Below are 21871 nucleotides of genomic sequence, written 5' to 3'. Positions count from 1 at the left end.
TGTTTGTATCTCCTCCTGAATGACCTTTATCTTTTCTCTCTGTCTTGCATTTGCCTTCCCTCTTTCTTTTTTGTACTCCTTATCACTTGCTTTCTTGTTTCCCCTTTTATTATCCTCAATTAATTCAAATAATAGTAATTCAAGTAACACTAAATCCACTGAGCTCACTCCAAATCTTCCAGTAGCAGTCGTTCTTCAGACATGTATCTTGGCCTTATTTCTTCCTGTAGGAGATGTTAGACATGTAGACATTGCTAATTTCGACAATGTGCATTTAAATCAGCTCAAATACTGCTTTTTTTCCCCCCTTAATTATGAAAATTCTAAACCCAAAAACTACTAAAACATTTCTTGTCTTCTAACCCTACTATATACAGTTTTCCTTAAATGTATGTATGTAAGTACTGAAAATTTGTATATTCAGTAAATTTTCTACAGGGATATTCTTCTCTGACTTTTAAATCAATCCATTGTTAATTATTGTTGGCTTATTAATTATTGGCTTATTGTTAATTTTTTTTCACATTTTCCTTAAAAATTGACCGAGGTAATAAAAGAATAGATATCCTTTAGAAGAGTCAAGAACTGCTATAAGATTTTGTTTTACTGGCATATGTAATACTTAGGTAAGAATTTCATAGTGTTAATATAGAAACCATAACCTTGTGATTTTAAAGGCTTTCAAAGCTTTTGAAAGGGCATTTATTTTTAAAATATTCACATTGGACTACAGTGTACCAGCTTGTTTTTTTTCTGGATGAGTTTTATTTTCTTCCCTAAGATAGAAATCAGCAAATCAGTTTTTCTTATTTCTATTCCTAGGTGCAAAAACACTTCTCTGGTCAGGAAACTATACTGACAATCTAAATCTAAGTAATATCTTAAAAAAAAATGGAAATGAAAAAGCTATTAATCATTTTTGCCATTTCTTGGGAATTATCATCAAATATAGAAATGAATGATAATAATAAAAAAATCAGGGTTCCAAGGCTGTTTGCTGTTTGAATTTGGCTGCTCATTTCAGTCAAGCAGAGTCATATTTTGCCCAGCGTATTCAAGGGGTAGCTGAAATATTGCTATTTTGTTTTTTTCTGTAGTCTTTGAAGAATCGGAACAAATAGATGACATCATGATAATCCATGTACTTGTTCAAAAAGAAATTAAATGACCGATATTACAAAGGCAGATTATTACTGAGTTTATAGGTACTAACAGTTATAAAGAAATGTTTAGGGTGTGGAAGAAGATAAACTTGAAAGCAAGACTTTTGTTTCTGACCTACTACAAGTAATCTGGTCACAGTGTCATGTGACTACAATAAAAATAATAGTGATGAATTTCCATTTTAGTAAAACACTTAAAACTCAAGCCTAAAATATATGTCTGCAGCTGATCAGAAAATGTAATCTCTGTTTGTACTAAATACATCCTCAAGAGAATTATCCAGAAGACTAAGTGCTGCACTAAATCACAGCTATTATAGCTATGATTTTAGCTCAGCTTGCAATCACAGATAAGAATATGCTAGTGGTACAATCTTCATACAAATTCCAGAAAACAAATAAGGGAAATTATTCCCATTTCACAGATGTTATTACTTTGGCATAAAGCATATTTTCAATGCAGGAAAAATCCCTCAAGTTGAAGAAATTCAAATACACTTTTTCTTAATTTGATGTCTGAATGGATTGAAGGCATGGTTGCCTCTTACACCTGTTGGTAAGTAAGGCTGATGCTTGCAAGACAACATACTCATACCTCAACTAGGTACATCAAAGTTACATTTTTCCTGTCAATTACACAAAAACAAAGAAGACATGTTTAGAAGTGGAAACAAAATCTTGAAGAGCCTGGGTGGCACATCTAAAATAACAGAGGAAAAAAGAAGTGACAAACCAACATGGAATTCCAGGCTTCTCAGACCAATCTTCCCAAGGTTTTGACTGAGAAATTCACCTTTTCCTTGTTTTAAAACACTAAACGAACATGTCTAGGGGCTGAGAATATTCATAAGTGTCGTGGCATTTGTGCTCCTACATAACCCAATACTTTTTAGGAGTGTAGCCTGAAAAACTGAAAAAGAGCAAGCTTATCAGCAATAGCTGTATTTGCAAATCATTGGATCAGTCTGTTCAAAATTAGGTAACTATTTCAAGATTTCTCTTAAACATTCTAGGCTTGATTTTGCATACATCAAGGTTGTTTCCATGAGCAGCTACAATCCTGATTTTCTACTGCCACACTACAGTTATTGCTTCTTTTATCTGCATTTGCCTCAACAAGGAAGCATACATCTTACTTATGAATTTTATGTTTTCTTAAAATTGCCTGATCTATTATGTAAAAGGACATGTAATACTGTTAGAGCAAAGCGCTGTAATGAGCAAATCTGTCAGTAGTTTTGCTACAGCATAAAGCACCTATCTTTCTGATGTGATAAAATTTGTCCTGCCAAAGGTATTTAAAGAAAGAATTGGTGTGACAAAGACACTTTGTTAACAATGCGAAAAGTTAACATACAGAAAGCTATTTCCAGATAAATCTGGTGCCTTCAGATGTCTCTCATAAGAGGTATGTGTCAAAGAAGTTCTAGTATGTCCAGCTTCTGACTGTCCTGAAGGTAAGGTAGAATTTAGAGTACTGGCTGTATCATTTTAGTATATCTTATTTATCTGATGGTTAAATGAGAGTCTGCTGAAATATATGTAGCGGGCTTTTTAAAAGGTCAGAAGCTTTGGAAGACCTTTGGAAGTTTCTAATAACAGATTAACCACATTAGAATACCTGAATTTACAATAATAAATATTCTTAATTTTTACATATTAAATTCTTCCTTTCCTGCATGGCATACCAGAATGGATGTTACTTTGTTGCCTGGACTAGGATCAGGATTCAGAAAACCTATACAATATGAATTAAGTCCTCTCCAGGACTTTTGAAACACTGGAATGGTTTAAAGTTTTAAGAGTGTGCTGGCAGTAGACAGTCAGTTTAAAAGCAAGGAATGATACATTAAAATCTAGTACAATCTTCCCTGTGGAAAGATTTGAGCTATTCGGGTCTATCTTTTGCCTCACTGGAAAAAATGAGTTTTAATTTTCAATGACTTTGTTTTACAGGTCATACATATGGGATGGGTAAATGAGAGACTTGAAGGAACTGATTCATCTCAGCTCTACAAATTTAAGTTTCTGGCACTGAAGGGTTCATCCTTCTACATTTTCAGCACTCCACCGGTAAAAAAACAATAAACAAACAAAAACTTGGGAAGAGGGGGAAGGATAATTTCACTGTAGATGGAAATCTATTTGTTATGTATGGGTTTATTTTTTCCTGCTAAGCAGAGTTATCAGCTCTGACTTGAAAAGCAGTTAAAACTATAGATGCCACTGTATTTCAATAAGCTTTAGAGAAGTAACCTCTTTCAAGGTCCTCTGAAAATCCTACAATATATGTAGAGCTCAAGGAATTCTTAATAGGGAACATTTGTTTTACTTTTTTAAGTTGATATGTTCAGATTTTTTTTGTCATTGGTTATAACCAAAATTTCTTGCTTTAAAGACAAGATGTTCATAACATGAAATACAACATCCTTACTAAAGAGTTGTGAATTTTGCATACTAGGGATTGAACTATTACTGAGTGCACTTTGAAAGAGTGACAGGATACTGCTTTATTTCCATAGGATTATATTTTACAGTAGATGACTTATCTAATACCACTGTAAAACACTAAAAAATAATAATTAAAGAAATGGTGAAAAGAATGCTGAAAAGAGAATTCTAAATTCTTAAAAATGACATGGAAATAACATGTGGGAACTTTACAATGCTTTCTCTCTCCTTCTAAGAGCTACTGTTTTAAATACATCACAAAGAACAAGATATAGAAGTAAAGTATATTTGAAGCTAAACAGGTTTCTTAATTCTTGATCAGAAAGTGGTCAGTCCACTGATTTACTAGAACAAAAGAAAATCTGATCTTTTTATGTATATACCACCTATCCTATTTTTGTGAAATTTTTTACTCTTTGAACTTTGTTTAGAAAGAAGAAATCGATAACATTTTAGACTCAAATTCTAAATCCATTGATCCCTGTTACCTCCTAGCATTTTAAAATGGCCAACTAATAGTACTTTTTTTAAAATGAGAGAACACATCTGTAAAAAGGTTTTTTTTTTTCTCTGCAAAAGAATATTCATGCTTATATGTCAAGAGTTAAAATCTTATTCAGCCACTAGAACACAATTACAATGAAAAATAAAACAAAAAATATTAATAAATAAACATACCAAATTTTTGTGTTTTAATCTCGGTCTTCAGACCTGTTTTTAAAGGAAAATTTTTGATGTAATTAAAACTATCCATCTACGTGATACTAACTGAGGAAAGGCTACTTCATTTCTCATATTCAGCACTCTACTAAGAGCAAGCAAGTAAGGATAAATGTTTGGTAGAATTTTTACCATTTTATTTGTCACTGTTTTGATACCCTACAGTGCTTCTGTGCAAAATATTTGTAGAAACAATATCTTTTCAAAAAAATCAAGAAAGGTATCTCCTTTGATCATCGTGTTAGGTCATCACACTACTCAGATGCACTTAAGTGTATGACAGAATGCATGAAACCTAAAATCCACTCAGCAGTTTTCCTGATATTTAATCATGCCACAGATATTTTATATCAAGGAATAATATTAAAAATAAATTATTAAAAAAAGAAATAAAGAAAAGGGCGCTTACCGGCAATGACACACATTTAGAGCTCAAACCTGGATCTCGAGCCACGCTTCCAAGCTGACTGCATCTGCCTCGTCTGTCTCCATGACCCTGCTGCTCCCTTGGTGCAGGAGGGACGGCCTCACCGGACGGGCCAAGCTCAGCCCTATCCTGTCAGCAGCCCCTGACCCATGAGCCATCCTGATACTGGCTCTGTATTTCATATCTGAGCATGAAGAATTTTGTAGCTTCAACCATAACTCCCCTGAAGAAGCCTTACACTAATCTTTAGGTGCTTGCCATTATATTTTATTTCAGATTTGTTTCTCTGATGCTGTCCTATTTGCAATCCAGCACTGTGGTTTACACAAAGCAGATAGTCATATAGCTAGTTTTAAGGACCTTTTCCATAGCTTATAAATGTTCATAAAAACATCTGATATGATTTTTACTCTATTTCTTTGTGTATAAGAGATCATGTGGAGGTGAATACAGTTTCTAACTTCCAGCAGAATTCAAAAAAAATCTTCTTTTTGTTTTTATGTCAATCTGATTAGTTAATTATACACTCCATTACAGAATTCTTATTCACTCACTTCCATATAATAAGTTTGAGAATATATAAATTGTCTAGATCAAGACCTTTCCTAAATAAAGCAAATGAATTTACAATGAAGTTGCAGCTTGAATGCTGAGATTAGATAACTGTAATATCTTTATTGCAGTCTGCTGTGCTTAAGAAGTGTTTTATTGGGGTACTTATTGTATACAACAATATAAGGACAAATCTTGTCAGATTTAGTGAAGCTGAATTTTCAATTTCTCTTATGGAAAATGGATAAAGATATGTTAGGTGTCGTAAACATTATAGAATAGATAACTCAAGGTAAACACCTCTATCAGTCATTGGCAGTGTAAAGTTTGTCAATTATTCTGTAATCGTGGTTAGCTCTAGGGGATAATTAAGGATTAAAAATGCATGCATTTTTATTACAGCTGACAGAGTCTGAAATAGTGCCCTCTAGATGTTATGATATATATAAAAAAACAGAAAACAGATGTGATTGCAAAGTACAGTCTATAAGTGTTATTATATTGCTTTCACTTACAATGGTATTTACTGTAGACAAATATTTTAGTCCACTTATATCTAAGGAATTCTGGGAGATTTTCTTTATTGTAAGATAATTCTGTGTTTCTGAAGAAGCCAGTTTTGTTAAGGAGTGGAAATTTGTCCCAAGATAATTCAGGATAATATGACTTAAAATGTAACATTTTAAATGTAAAAATTCTTAAATAATTATATTAAAAACAAGACATAACTGTATTAAATTCAAATCATTATTTTAAAATTATTATGAAGACTCCATCACTTCATCCTCAAAATTTATTTCTAGGTTATGTAGATGAACAAATAAAAAAAGTACTGATTATAACAGACATAAATAAAATATTTTTTTCTTTGTAGCATTCATTTTGATTTTAAGGCAACATACTAGATATCTAAGAACTAATGCATAATCAGCAACCTATAGCCTGGAAACAGGCTGGAAAACACATTTGATGCATGATGGAGATGTTCATTATCTTCAAGACAAAAAGTCTTCAAGGCATAAAAAAAAATCAGTCAGTTTAAGTTGGGCAGATGATCACCTTGGCTGAAACAACTAGGAAAGTGCAAAGTGAATATGAATTTTACTTGCTACGACAGCAATGATGGCCCTTGAGACAAACTGCCAGCTGTTTTAGAAAGAGTTATATTTGTCTAAGAGCAAGCAAGCTCACCATCTCTCATTTAGACAAGTACATAAATCATGAACTATTATATATAATAGTACATCTAGAACCATATTAAATTACTGATTCTGTGATCACCTGCCTGTACCTTTGTTATATGCCATTAACCGTTATTCCAGCCTCCGCTCATCAGTGGTCATTGGACTCCCCTTTAATTTTCATGTGATTTTCCTGAATAAGTATTACTGATGATTCCTGCTTGTGAAGACTTTTTTCTTATTAGAAGTATTTAACAACTTTCAGCTCATTAATGACTGATGGAAAAGGCTTGATAAAATAATGCAAAATTTCAAAACTGAGGTACAGATTCACTTTTGAATGGAAATTTCAGTGATTTGTAACTTGAAATTGGCAAAATATCTGATGCAGAACATTATATTAATATTATTAGCAGTTATTATTAATATAATCATTGTAATTATTATAATAATAATTACTAATAAGTAACATGTTTGATTATTTGTGTTAAAACAATTCTTAGTAATAATATACTCTCTTTTGACTTTCCCAAGATCTGAGAAAACTCCTAGATCAGATCATTGATCATAGTTCACCTAATGAAGCTCAAACAGTAAGGTTGCTTGACAAAATATTCTTCCTGCATCTCTAAAGTGACTTATCTGATTGTATTTAATAGATTTACAGAACTAATTCACAAATTGCCATATTTGTAATCAGGACACACTTTTGAGACTCTCAAATATGAGAAAACCATATCACAAAAAAAAAACTTTTAGAAATATGTTACTATGCAAGTTTATTTTATTACATTCTTTATTACATACACATCGACTGTATTTCCTTAGTTCTATGTCTATAGTGTAATCCTTTAATGTTATCACTGAGTAAGTATAAAGGTCTATTTTGTTGGGTAACATTACAGAATTCTCTTTTAAGGAATATCTGTTGTTCAGTTTGTTGTTTGACACATGCATACAGTAGGTATGCCTGTGCTGAAATGATTTTAATTGTTAGCTTTCTCCCATTCTAAAATCTTAACTATGTTTAAAGAAAAATCAATGAATTGTGTGCCCATTTAGAGTTAAGCATATTTTGAATGTGAGCATTCCTCTGAACTGATGTTGAAATTACTTGGTGAAAATTCTTTTAAAAAAAGAAGGCTTGAACAGTGTAGTCTGCTAAATCCATTAGAATGCCATGCAAAACAGTGAGTTTGCAGAAACTCACACTGAGGTTTAACACCTGTTAAACACCTAGTACTTTTGAAACATAGGTCTGTTATTTCAGTATCTCATCATGGATTTAGAATTGTAATTTCAGGTTATATATTAGTTCATATAACTTTTTGAGATATTTTTTCAAATTCTTTATTAAAATGTAAATATCTTGTCATTTTAAAATATTTTCAAAATGATGCAATGTATGGAATATTTAGATTAATAATTCAAAGAAAACCAATATTGAGAAAAAACAGCTTTATTGCTTAAGGAATATATTTCAATACCTTGTTTATCTTAGACCTATTTATTAAATGTGCTATGATGGATATACTCGTGTTTGTTAATATGAGACATAATTTACAACATATTGTACTTTTGTGAACTCTACTGGTTCTTCCAGCTTTTCTCATGGACTACAAATATATGATCACTTGGCGATATTTCTAAAGCAATGCTATGACAATTTAAACTTAGACATTCTCAGAGAAAACTATAAATAATGACAATTTCCCCTGTGGATTCCAGTATCCCTTTGTATTGTGTTTGTTTCCCTTCCTTAAAATCCATCAAAATGTCATTTGTGTTCTCCTGATGACCTTGCACGCTATGATTTTGAGACTGTTTCACTCTTGGCTATAATATGGTAGTTTTTCCTTGATATACACTGTAAAAAGAAAGACTTGGCTTATATAGGTGTTGATTGTGATCTATTTGCCCTTGCTATCTCCGCACAAAATGTTATAAGAGGTTACAGAGAGTCAAAGGATGAGAGAGATCTACAGAATAATGGGGAGAATTCTAAAGTATTCATAGTGAATTTAATGGCACAGCAGTAGTACCGTTATCCATGGCAGCATTGTTAATAGTAGCAAAAACAACCCTAGCCGTTTAGATTAGTCTTCAAGAATCAAAACAGAAAATAGGAGCAAATGAAAATTCAGTTGTCTGAACAGCTTTTAAATTACACCCTCTGCCATTAAGTTCACTTTCATAAGTGAAAGTAAGTGGGTGCTTCTGCTTTTTGTCCTGTCTACTCACTAACAGGAATGGAAGATTCTTGTACTTTTAGCTGAGAATAGAAAGATTTTTTTCCTTCCAGAAACTCAAGACCAAATATTGAACTAACAGTCAATCTGCTATAAATCTTGGTTTGTAAGATGCATTAAGATCCTTTGAGAGTGAACAATAGTAGTCCAGAACATGTTATCTTTAATTGGTTTATCTTCAAAATGATTATCAAAGAAAAAAAAGACTTCCCTTTAAACAAGGACCAAAGAAAGACCTACAATACCTAGTCCAATGTCAGGATGTTTGAATGTATAGTATTCCCTTATGAATCTGTCATAATTCCTCAGTTCCAGTTGTTTCTAATCTTGTGTTATTACCAACTCCTAACAATAATTAAAAATTCAAATTTAAATAAAATATGGATTGCACCTCACTAGAAAGGAAAGAGTAACAGAAGTTTTTACATAGTAATGTCTGACTCCAAAAATTACTGCACTTTGTAGTTTAAAGTTAGTTTTGTAAAGCAGCTGACATTATTATATTTAAATCTGACTAGATTTTAGCTACACATCTAATCAAAAGTATTTATCAAATTCTACATCCACTAACAGAAAATAAAAAGCATTTCCACAACCTGTATGTCTAAATTCTATGGCAAGGATGTAAGAAACCACTGTTTTGCTTTTTTTTTTCCCAAATATGAGGGACTTAAAAATAGATTTATGAAGAATTAAATCAGATGATTGTTAATATTACACACTTCCGATACTTACATTTAAGTAAGATGCTTTGCATGCTATGAAGAAAAATCTTAGGTAAATTCTGGAATACTGTTTTTAAACTCATATCTGTGATAAAAAAGTATGGAGCAATAATATCAATTAGTAGGTATTAATCTGTATATTAGTTTTGACAACTCTGAATTTTGGAAAGTTCTTTGTGTTAGCATATTATAAAACAGGTATGATTATATACCTCACCATAGAGATTTGAAAGAGGTTTCCGTTTCCATTATCAATAATAGAAAATATGCAATTAATTAATTCATTATGTAATGCTTTAATTTTACTAAGAATCCTGTAGGTTCTGCTTATTTAAAAATAAAATGCTATTTGATAGTCTTTTTTTAAATGCTAGATATTAAGTGTAGTAACATTTGAATATTTTTATAGTATCCAGTAGAATAATCATTAGTGAAATCTTTTTAATTTTTCATCTTTTCATAATTTTTATAGAAATATGCAAAGAAAAATATGTTTTTAATATTTTCTTTTAATATTTCAGGTAAGCACACTAGACTGGGTACGAGCTGAAAAAATCTATAACCTCTGTGAGGTTCTTTTTAAAATTCACAAGGTAGGTTTCCCCAAACTTAACAATTTTACTACTTAGTAACAAGAATTTGCTTCTTAAGGCTAATGGTGATGTTCATTTTAACTGTTGGTAGCTAATATTCAAACAGCTTGTCTGAATAAAGCCTACTCTTAAATAGCATCTATTGCAGTATCTATGTAAGTGGAAGAGACTATGGCAAATGGATTAGGTTCCAAGTGAGCAACTTACTAAAATACTTCCAAATTGAAGACATTTTTCACTATTACATCTAGCCATGTGAATTATGAATGAAACGAACAGCTATTCATCAGCTGGATATTGCATTTCTCTTTAGTGAATCAGATTTTTAGGTGACTGTGACCAAAAAAAAAAGAAAAAAAAAGTGCTTTTTTTGTAATGTTGATATATGTAAAGGTACTTTTATTAAATTCACATAATAAGGAGTATAAAATTCTGTCTTTGTTAGATTGTAAATGTCTAACACTATACCAGGCTTTATCTTATAAAGGAAAACATGGTGCTTTCATGTATTTTAGCTTTTTTTTTTTCACAATCTAGAGACATTGTTATACTTTATTTCTTTAACATGTTATGAGGAATATTTTCTGGCAAAACATCAGCAGTCTGTTTATAGAATTGACTTGTGAAAGAATATTTTCCATTAGGTAGATAGAGCTAGCTCTTTACCAGTTAATCAGAAACTGCTTTGCAGATTAGAGAAATAACCTGATCATCATCCTTTTAGAAAGGGAAACACAAGCACACATATGTTGAGTACACTTGTAGAGGCCTGAAAGACTGAAAGTGGAGCCAGAAGATGACTGTAATTCACCTGAGACCCTGAACTGCACTCTAATTGTGAAATTATACTTTCCTTCACTGCATTTTCCAGCTGTGAAGTTAATGCAGGATGATGCCCAAAAAGACAGTAATGGTTGCAGTTTGTGGCCATCCAAATCAGAAGTTAGACAGAAAAAAACTCGTACTTATCTCTCTCACAATCTGTGTGAGTACTTTAACTTAGGCTATTTGTTCTTAGAATTATACCAAGAAAAGCCATTCTAAAAGAGCAGAAAAAAAGGGCAGAAAAAAAAAGTTTTCCAATACTTTAGTCTTTTTTTTGTCTTGAAATGTCATTTAATTGAAAAATTCTAAACCAGCTAAAAACGCTTCTGATCAGCTGCTGATCCTTTCTGTGCTCTTTGTCCTTTGATCATGTGCGAATGTTGCAGATGTTATGTATGTCTATTATCTGTACGTGGCTGCAGAAGGAGAACAGTAGCTTGGTGACTTAAGTTCCATTACTGTAAGGGAATGCTAGTTACGGGTGCTTCTCTGATACAATGCAGTTATTTTTTGGGACATGTTACAATAATGAACTGATAATAATGTGCAATACTCCTTTTCCGCCCATCTCAGAGTGGAGTTCTCTGTTGCAGTAAATGACCAAATTCTTTAAAGAACTGGGTCATAAGTATGGACAGGTGCAATATTTTGACTACTCAAACTATTTCTCCCAAACTGGCTTTCAGCAGCATAAGCATACTTCCTACACTTGATTTACTGATAATGCCTTAAGAGGAAAGAAAAAGAAAAAAAAAAAAAAAGAGAGAGAGATTAAAAAAAAAAAAACTTGAAAACAAGTTACAACTTACAGAGCAATGAATACATAAGCTGACAGAAAATACAATATTCTAAAATACATGCTGATGTCTGTATTTTACATAGGTGTCATATTACCTCCAATTGACAACTAAGGGAGACTTATCATTTGCCAATTTTGTTGTTATGAAGGAAAAGCTCAGTATCTCCAGGCCTTCAGCCAGGGTGAGGAGATTCCTTCACTGCCCATCACTGCAGCAAAGGGCAGAGTTATTGATTTTATTTCCTTAAAATTTTATTAAATTTGTATTTTTTCAGATAAATAAATTGGGCAGCAGTGAAGGGGATACTCGTTAAGCCATTTGAGAAAGGTTTGGTGGACATTGTTTTTATTTTCTGTCCTGTAAATGACTGACTATTGATTTCATTCTCAATCCTTCCTTTAATATTCCGGTAAGGTTAATTTCAGGGACATCACAGGAATTTGCTTGAAGTAAATTCTGTAGTACATTTTCAGTAAGAAAAATAAGTGGGAAGTACATCACATTACACTACATTAAGTTCAACACTTAATGTTATTGACGTTTTAAATGAATGTTTAATTACGAATCTTCATTAATATATTAGCTAAATTACAAAACCTCCAAGTCAACACCTAAATCTCTTTTCTGTTGATTCTTTAGTATATGTGATAAATGAAGGAAATCATGTGAATCAATAAATGTGGACACAATTCTTAAGATATTAAAGCTTCTACATTGCAGACCAAAAGATTTGTGTTGTGTGTTTTTGTGAGCCTTTTTAAAGGTTTTCAGAAGCTAGCTAGAACTGCCGTAAGGCCATAGTTGAGAATACTGTGTCATCTGGGTTCTTAAGAAAGGTGGTTTAAGGCAAGGTCACTTGTTCCAAATCTGACTGTAAACTTCTCACATGTGTTGATTATGACATAAGAGTTAAAAATGGAAAATAAGAACTCAATATGGAATCTAAAAATTAGATTTTAGCATAACACATTTGCTATGTTTTAGGTTTGTGTGTGTTTACATACATATATATATTCACATGTGTAAATACAAGCATACATGTAATAATACATGAATGTTCATATTTCACATTCTTACACTTGAATATACATGAACATTTAGTGCTAACATCCAGATGATTGAGAATATGATCTTATTTACCACAGCAAGATAGGATTATCAGTATTATCAGCATGATAGTGCAGATCTTTTAGTCATCACCTGGAATCATGGATGAATTTTTAAGAATCTTCTCCCATGGTCCTCTGGAAAAAACAATAACATTCAATATGCTACATAGAAAGTGGAGTTCTTAGAAGTTATGATGCCATCTTCCCCACTATCATATCCCCACTATTTCTCCAAAAGCCTTTGTTCCCTCTTCTGTTGGGAGATTTAGAGAACTTCATGTTGGTAAAGTCAGATAACTTCTTCCTGGTCTTCTTCCTCATTATCCCTTCCTTCTCACCTTCATTTCTTTAAACTCCTTTTAAATTACAACGTATGTGTTGCTTAGATTAACCACATTTTCAGTCTACAGAATTAGCTCAGGTTGCATGATACAGGTTAAAGTGAATAAAAATAAAAAGTAAAAGATAATTTGTATTTGAAAACATTACTTAATTCTCAAAGCATTGCTTCATAATAATATGACAACATAACTGTCTGACACTGAATACCTGTCACGAGCAGAAGATAATGTTACCTTAACTGCTTGTTTTTGCTAGATGAAAAATCACATACTGAAACATGTTTTTCAGCTCTGGCTTGCTGATGATTGCTGGCTACAAGCAAATTTGTATTTAGGTATTCATCAAGACTATGATTTTGAAGACCAGAGGCCATATTGTTTCAGTGTTCTGGTTGGACATGGCAAGAGTCATTATTTCAATGTAGAGCTTGGCAATGAGTTGGCAGTGTGGGAGAAATCATTTCAAAGAGCAATTTTCTTGGAAGTTCAAAGAATAGGGGTAAGTAATGAATAATTAAAATCCTGGAACCATTTAAACAGTAAAATAATTCTGTAAGAAATTTTAGCAAAGTTACTGCCTATGCTTAATAATTGTATGAAATTAATATGTACTATGAGTAATGATCTGAGTATATTGTAATATACCAAAGGCTTCTGAAAGCTTAACCATCACATAAGTATTTGTCTATCTATGACTGTGTGATAACAACGGACAAATATTCACTTGTGCAATGTTTTTGGTCATTTGAATTCAGTGATCTGCTAGCCCAATATAGCACAAAAGATATTAACATTTCTTCCAATCATGATTTGTCCTTTGTGAAGCCTCCAGCTGAGTCATTCAATTAAAGTTCTGGAAGTAAACCTTGAGTTTCTATGTATGTGCTCCTATATCTGTCAGTCAGTTTCATACGTTCAAGTTTGCTATAAACCATTATGCGGGTAGGGTACAAAGTGCGGTGGTTACTCTTTAGCAGCAAAAAGTCTTTCTGATTCCACTATTTACTTTCTTCCTTCAAAACATAAACGCTGCTTTTCATGTCTGTCTTTTCCTTAAAAGTTTCTATCCTAACACTGTTTATGTTTTGTGTTCAATGGTGCTTTTGAAGTTCATTTCTCATGATGTATGTGTTGCTTTATTTTTGTATAAGAAATGTATACTTTTCTTATGACAATGGTAGCAGTGGTTAAGTGGCACAAAAATGCAGAAAACAAAGAAAAAAATCCCCTTCTAATATGATTCTCCTTTCAGCTGTCTTAAAGTATGTTTCAAAGCTGCAAATGCTTATAAGAGGAACATACCAAGAACTGTGAAATTCAGTATAGCTAATGAAGTGAATGTATTTACAACTAATGATACAAGCAAACTTACATTAAATGCAGAAAATATACTGTTATTGTTGATAGCATAATTTGGGCTGATAGGGGTATTAAAAAGGCAGAAAGGCAGTCCAAAGGCAGAAAAATGTTCTTCAAAAGTATTTTCAAGAGGTGATAAAACCATTGTGATGGGTGAATTAACTTTCCTCAATCACAGTAATAAAGTCAGTTATCTTCCACAAATCTCTGCAAGTCTCTCTGTTTTGGCAAAAATGTTCTAAGTTGTTGTAAGACCGATTCATGATGCTCAAAGTCTTTTATTATTATTATTATTTTTAAGTGCAGATAGTTTTCAAAACTGTCTTAGAGCAAAGGTGTAATGTTTCTTTTACAGATATCATGCTGCTACTTTGACTTGCACAGTTCTACTCTATGTCTTTTCATCATTGTCCTTTTCAGCAGCATTCTTCCTACTCCTTAATCTGTTCTTTATTCCTTATTCTTTAGCATAGGAAATTTTGAGTAGCTTCGGAAAGAAATAAAATTAACTTGTAGATTTGGGATTTTATTCTCAGTCCTCTGTAGGTATCAATAATTGCTTTTCAAAATTAGGAGCTAGATGAAGTGATTCCACTAAATAAAAATCCAAATAGTTTCTAAACTTTCCAATGAATAGCAATGCAATCTTTTACCCAGTTCTTCTCTGATCTTCTTCAATTTTAGACTATTCATGTATTTTAAAATTCTTTTTTTTTAGATTGTAATGATTCCATTCAAAATTAAATTATGTAAAAAACAGGATTTGAGTACTAATAGCAGTTGCTACTAATTGCTAAATAATTGCAGTATAAAAATCCATTATAAATAAATCACAGTATTGCTGGACTCAAATATTTGTAATTAGAAGGGTATCGGAAAGCAAATTAACACTGCTTTATAGAAAAACAGGTTTTTATCCCAACTAGTTTGAGGTCTTTTAGCATCATTGCATTCCACTGCAGAGTGGCCCAGATGCAAGAAGATGTGGAAAGGCTCCATGTGAAACTATTTCACAATGTGTGTTTGTTGCCAAGTCCAATTGAAGATTTCAGGATTAAAGGAACCCAAAGAAAAGGAAACTTGCAATGTTCTGCAGCCCTGCAGCCTACTGTTAGTTTAATTCTCCTTCCTCCACACAAGGTTTTTGCTAGCCATTCTCCAAGGTCACCTGGAATTGATCTTGATACAATCCAAGTTAGAGAAAGTCAGAATAAACTTAAGGCATGAACTCAGAGGCAGAGAATAGGTATCTCCTTGCTCATCTTTGTATCTCAGCTAATCTAAATCTTCCAAGAACTAGAAAGACTTTGAGTGTCTGAGCAATTCTTCAGCAATTCTTCAAACACATAGTTTGTTTCTGATCATCTTTAGGAATTGGATAGTGCTTGAGAAAAGGGAGTTTGAATCACACTCTGAGTTTCATCAAGAAATTAAAAAAAAAAGGGCAAAAATAAGGCAGTCTGAGAAAGAAGTAATTTTCTTTTCTAGCTTATGAATTTATTAATTCTTCATGGTAAACTAAGACGAATAAAACAGGATTGTTGGATGTGATGCTTCTGAGTATCAAGTAATAAATTTAAAATGCAAAAATATTCAATAAAGTTGTCAAATATTATCTTAATTTTATGTTCTGTGATGAGACATAAGTATATATCAATCAAAATTATATAGAGAGATTCTTTTAATAATGGAAAGACCATCATATTCCAATTTTAGAACATACTGCATTTTAATTTCTGAAGCAAACAAATAAACAGAATATCCTCTTTAAATTCAGGTCAGATGTTAAGTAGCATTTAGATTAGATTAGATTTATAGGATCATTAAAAGATACTTATCAGTTTACTACCAGAAGCACTCAGTTTAATTACACAATTAAGTTTTAGACTGTTTTAATTATGTAAGGAAGCTTATTACAATTCCTATTTAACTGGTCATCTTTTAAAATGCCATTACATTTTAATTAATTTTCATGTGAAAGAAAAAAAAAACTTCTCCCAAAAGTCAGATCTTTAAAACTGTATGGATTAATTGTATGTGTTTAACATTTGTAATAACAATTAATTCAGCAAATGTGATACAGAGGAAGAATAAAGTGGTGCACCTATTAATGCTGTAAGAAATCTTGTGCATTCATAAGAGAATTAAATAACATTCTCAAAATATATATTCTGTTATTTATGTACTCATATTTTTAACATGATTAATATACAGTGTTAATTTTTAGGAAGATATTTCAATATTTCTAAGAATCTGAGTATATTCTTAAAATTATGAATTATGCAAATCAAAAGGCTAAATCTAATTGAGACTGAGAGATCTGGGCCTGTTCATCCTGAAGAAAAGAAGGCTGAGGGGGGATCTAATCAGTGTAATTGTTAAATATGTTATGAATATATTTATATTTATTTAAATACAAAGCTTTAGAGAAAAACCATGTGGTTTGAGTGTGTTTTTGTTATTTTTCAGAAAATGTTGTATTCTTGTATAAGTATGAAGCTACTAAAGCTGTGAGAAAGTTACTCAAATGGAATGGCAGATTTACAGAGAAATTTGACCATTAAATTTTGCCATCTTTCCATTTTTAAAAGTGTATAGGTCTCTGTTATTCCCTCTCTGTGATTATTTCTGTAATAATCGGTCACAAAAGAAAACCCCAGTCCAAAGAACCTTTATCCAGAACTGAATATTGTACTTGGAAATATCTCTTGTTGATATTTCTAATTAAATCCTGTTTCTAATTAAATCCTTTCTCAAGAGCAAAATCTTCAGTAGCGTCATCCCAACTTTATAAATTACTGATAAAGAAAAACCCTTTATTATATAATAAAGAACTTTCTCGAAAACAAGTCAGTGCCTCTGCTGAAGTACCTCAGTAGGATTCTACTGACATGAATGATGCCAGCCTGATTACTCTGTGAATGCACTTCAGATATGTGGAAATACACTCTAGAGATAGGAAAATATTAAACAGTACACTGTTGTGCTTTGGTTTTCTTTCTGGAAAAAAAAAAAAAAGGTTGCTACAAATTCAAAATTGTTGCTTAGGTGCAAAGATGAGGAAGAAAAATCTTTTCCTAGTGCTAATTTAATCTTAAGAATACCGTTTAATTTTCCCCTGTGACTTTTCGTCCTATTTCCATTGCTCATATTGACTTCTACTAGCTACTTATTCCATAGCAAGTCATTTTTGTTCTGTTCGTTTACATTAGCCTTAGTTTTCCTTTACACAAAGAATGCAATAGGCAGTATGCAGAACCATATCTGCACTGTTGACCATTCTTGTCAGGCAGTTCAGTTCTAGCTGAGTCAATGACCCAATTTTTCCTATAGAGAAACATTTCCTTGTAGAGAAACATTTGGTTCCAGACTTCAAGTCCATGCAATCCTAGTCTCTCAGTCACAATGGTTTAACACTCTGACCAGAGGTAACACTGTGATCACATAATGTTCACCATTCTGTAACTTTTTAATTGTGACATGATGAATTTCTAAAAGGTATGACCAAGTGAGGGGATATGGCACATTTTTCTAAGTGAAGATATCATATATTCATGCACATGAACACAAATTATTTCATTGGTACCTTTGCAAAGTTGTATGGAACAGACTTAAATCTGGTATCTGAAAGTATCATCAAATTTTTCCACATACCAGAAAACCAAAATATATGCATTTATAATTCAACTATATTGGGATTTAAGAAAGTTTAAGAAGCACTTCCATTCAGCACTAGTAATTCTATATAAAAAAATAATGTTGAAGAAAATGTTGTAGACTGTCTTTAGAATTAAGGGTTTTAATTTTGTATGCTTTCTTGTAAACTCTCGAGGGTGTACTAGGTGTGGGCTGAGATGTGTTTCCCTGTACAATCGTAACAATTGTATGTTCTTATCATCATTTTCACTTCCTCCTCAGAGCTTTTCTTTACTAAAAGTAGAATTTCAGAAAGGTTTGTTCTTGGCCTAGCCTGTCCCATACTAAAGCTTTTAGAAAACTCTCTGTATTGATAAATACTTTGCAATTTACTCTGAAGCCTCACTCCTGTATGGTATATTGGGGCTGCCAAAAAAAGAATAAAAAAAAACACAGAGGCATTGATATGTCACATGTTATGTTGTTTTACTTGCGATTTTATAAAGTCTATCTCCTTAGTGCAAAAATATGCAGTACAAACTTGCAGAAGTTTGCACCACTATTTATTTTCTCAAATCCTCACCGTATTTTAAATTCTGTTGTGTTTATTTTGCATCCAAAATGTATGAAAGAAACCCTCATTTATGTCCTTTTCTGTGTCAGGCCTTCAGGTCTCTCTCTCAGTTTCCACAAATTTCTTCCAATTTTTATAGTTTTTATAATTTAAGATGCAAAAATACTAAAGAATACATCAAAAGTCTAAAGAAAAATATTAAAATATAAAATGGTGCTTAGTCTCAGAACCTGGGTGATACAAATATCAGTGATGTTTATGTGATACTAAAATGTTACCAGTTCAAACCGGAAACACTGGAATTTTCTGTTATTAACTTTGAATTGATTACTATTTCTAGGAAAAATGCTTATATTTAAATTAAATGATTCTATTAGTGTAGAGAATAAATCACTTCATACACATGTAGTCCCTAAGAATTCCAACATCCCCCTCAAGTAGTTGAGTAGTTCAGGAGGCATTAATAGATTTAATAGGTTTTGGTCATCACTTAAGATTTGCATAAAATACATTAAAGCTACAGCTGTTCCTGTAGCAGCTTTTGGTATTAGTGTCTCTATATTTTTATTGATAGTCACCTATAAACAAGGAAAAATGTCAGAATGAGTGACAATGGCTAATACATTCTAATAATACATGAGGTAGACACTGAGCAAATAAAATTTTGTTCTTAATAATTCTGTTGTTTATTTTGCATGTCATTGGGATGACTTTTCCCTGTAAAACAATAAGTATTCTGAAAATTTATTAATGGCTTTAAAAAAAAATCTAACTTAGTTTAAATGCAAACGCTCCTTGGTTATAAGCAAAGTGAAAATTGGGTTGAGATCTTAGCAGTTAGTGTATCAGTGACAGACTAACTTCCACACAGAGACACAGCATATACTTTAACTTCAAATGACAAGGAGGAAATGTATACAATATGTATATTATAAGCATTATGTTTCTTGACAAAATTCTTTGTTTTACTTTTTTTTTTTTTATGGAACTGTATATAACATGAGTATATTGGAAAATAGTATCTGTTTTCCCACATAAATGTAATAAATAAGTACAATACATTATGTCTTAGCGCAAATATGTGTATACATATATAAGTTATCTGACAGAGAAACAAAAGAACTGTGTGGTTTAAGCAGTAAAGTACATGAATATTAAAATGTCTTGAAAAAAATCCAGAGGTTCAGCCTTTCACACGCATGAACGGACTAAGACTATTTTATGCACCCAAGCCAAAGCATTTCAATGAGCCTGTATTCCAGTAGCCACAAAGTCTGCTGCATGTCTAGGTTTACGCAGACCTCACAGCCACTGAAGCATCCAAACATGTGTCTTCAGCTTATGCAGGACAGCTGCATGTCTCTGTTGAAATTAGAGGTCCCCTGATCAGAAGTCATAGAATCATAGAAGCCTTAAGGCTGGAAGGGACCTCTAGAGATCATCTAGTCCAACCCCCTGCACACGCAGGGTCAGCATATGGCACAGGACTGCATCCAAGCAGGTTTTGAAGATCTCCGGAGAAGGAGATTCCACAACCTCTCTTGGTGACCTGTTGCAGCGCTAGTCTACTATATATAGAAGACCACTCAAAAAGAGGAGGGGACCTCTTATTTCTTGCCTCTTATTCCTTCCTAAACAGACTGCACTTATCCAGCACTGAACTGCAACTGTATATAGTACCCACTACGTCTCTGTAATTCCAGTCATGTCAGAGTCCATTGACTGCACATGAATGAGTAATACTTTTATTCCCATGCTTCATTAATTGCTGCACAGGCTCTTGAGGTATACTGATGAATGCCCTCCTTTTTAAATGGATATGAAAGTCCCTCTTGTAGCCTTTTCTCACAAATTCCTGCTCCATTTCAGTGTTTCCTTACCAATGGACTCACAAAAACAAGCTTAAAGCCCTCATTAGGTCAGCAAATCTGTTAAAAATACATTCTCTCCTTCTGAAAGAAAGATGATCATAGTGATGATATTAAAATATGGTTTTAAAATTAATTCATCTGCTCTCAAGCATTTTTGAAAAAGCTCTTCTAATTGGTATCCAGAAACCTACATCCGTCTTCGCTTAAGAGAACCGAAGGAACCTGTCCCTTGTTCCCTCTCTGATGTAAAAAAAAATCATGAAAAAATATCATGAAAAAAGGCCTGTTTTTTAACACTAGGAGATACTTGACTCACATCTTCCATACTAATTATCATCTGCAGTTACCAGGAAAAACTAGGGGAAAAAAAAAAAGGTATAATTGGGCAGAAGACCTTCTATCTATCTACCTGCTTTTTGTTACAGGTCTGAAAACCTCTACTTCACCTCCTGCCTGTAGATACAGGACCTGCTTTTCCATCATGTAGCTCCCAGTATTCTTTCTTCATCTTAGTTCATCCTGCAGCAGAAAAGTCTATGCTCCGAACAGTCGCCTTCTCACTCTCCCTCAGGAATCGCAGGGGCTCTTTATAGATAACATCCTCTCTTCATTTTAGTAATTTGCCAAAGTGAGGGAGGAATTTCATTGCATAGGAGGTCTTTCATGCATGCATCAGAAACATAGGTTTCCCTCTACTTAGTGATATAATCATCTTAATAATATTTCATGAAGGTATGTTTGTATTAAGACAGTGGCACCTGAATACAGCGGTACAATACAGGGGTAATGCTTTTGCAGTCAACTTCCATTACAAATAATTCTGCAGATCCTTTCACTAGCAAAGGACATGAAAACATTAAATAAATGGTCAGGGAAATATAGGCTAATTTGCTGATATGGTGCAGGTTAAGCTTAATACTTTGGGGAAAGAATTGCATCAGAAGTGCACTCTGAGTCTGCATCCATACTACCTTTCATAACCACTGAGATTAAAGCTGGAACAATATTTGGTTTAGTGCACAGCAGTGACATTCAAACATTGTCAATGTGCCACACTGCAATTATTTTGAGTTTTCATATCTGTATATATATAACTGCCTTCATGTAAATAATGTGGAGGTTAAACTATTGCTGTATGTCAGCAAAATATTTTAATGCATATCTAAAGGTTGAGACTTTGCAGATCCTCATCCTCCTGTACTTACCCAAGGTTTTTGTGACAAGACATTAGATTTAAGACCAGAAAATCTCATTTCTAAGCAGTAAGGAAGATTATTTATTTTTAACATAATCCA

General features: G+C 32.6%; 1 protein-coding gene across 1 annotated transcript in view; it reads left to right on the top strand.

The window, feature by feature from the left end:
* SNTG2 (syntrophin gamma 2) overlaps window positions 1–21871 on the top strand; it is a gene marked incomplete at its 5' end in the record, with an annotated part of 130316 nt that overhangs the window by 89360 nt on the left and 19085 nt on the right. Inside the window, 3 exons of the mRNA XM_088530604.1 lie at window positions 3120–3236; window positions 9990–10061; window positions 13426–13635. Of these exons, the coding sequence (XP_088386730.1) occupies window positions 3120–3236; window positions 9990–10061; window positions 13426–13635 (399 nt within the window). The remainder of the gene's footprint in view (window positions 1–3119; window positions 3237–9989; window positions 10062–13425; window positions 13636–21871) is intronic.

This window comes from Tinamus guttatus, unplaced genomic scaffold (genome assembly GCF_059628265.1).
Source record: "Tinamus guttatus ecotype Peru unplaced genomic scaffold, ASM5962826v1 Tinamus_guttatus_pri_ptg000383l, whole genome shotgun sequence".
NCBI classification, from domain to species: Eukaryota; Metazoa; Chordata; class Aves; order Tinamiformes; family Tinamidae; genus Tinamus; species Tinamus guttatus.
Note: the sequence above shows the minus strand (reverse complement) of the source record. Positions and strands in the feature narration are given on the sequence as shown.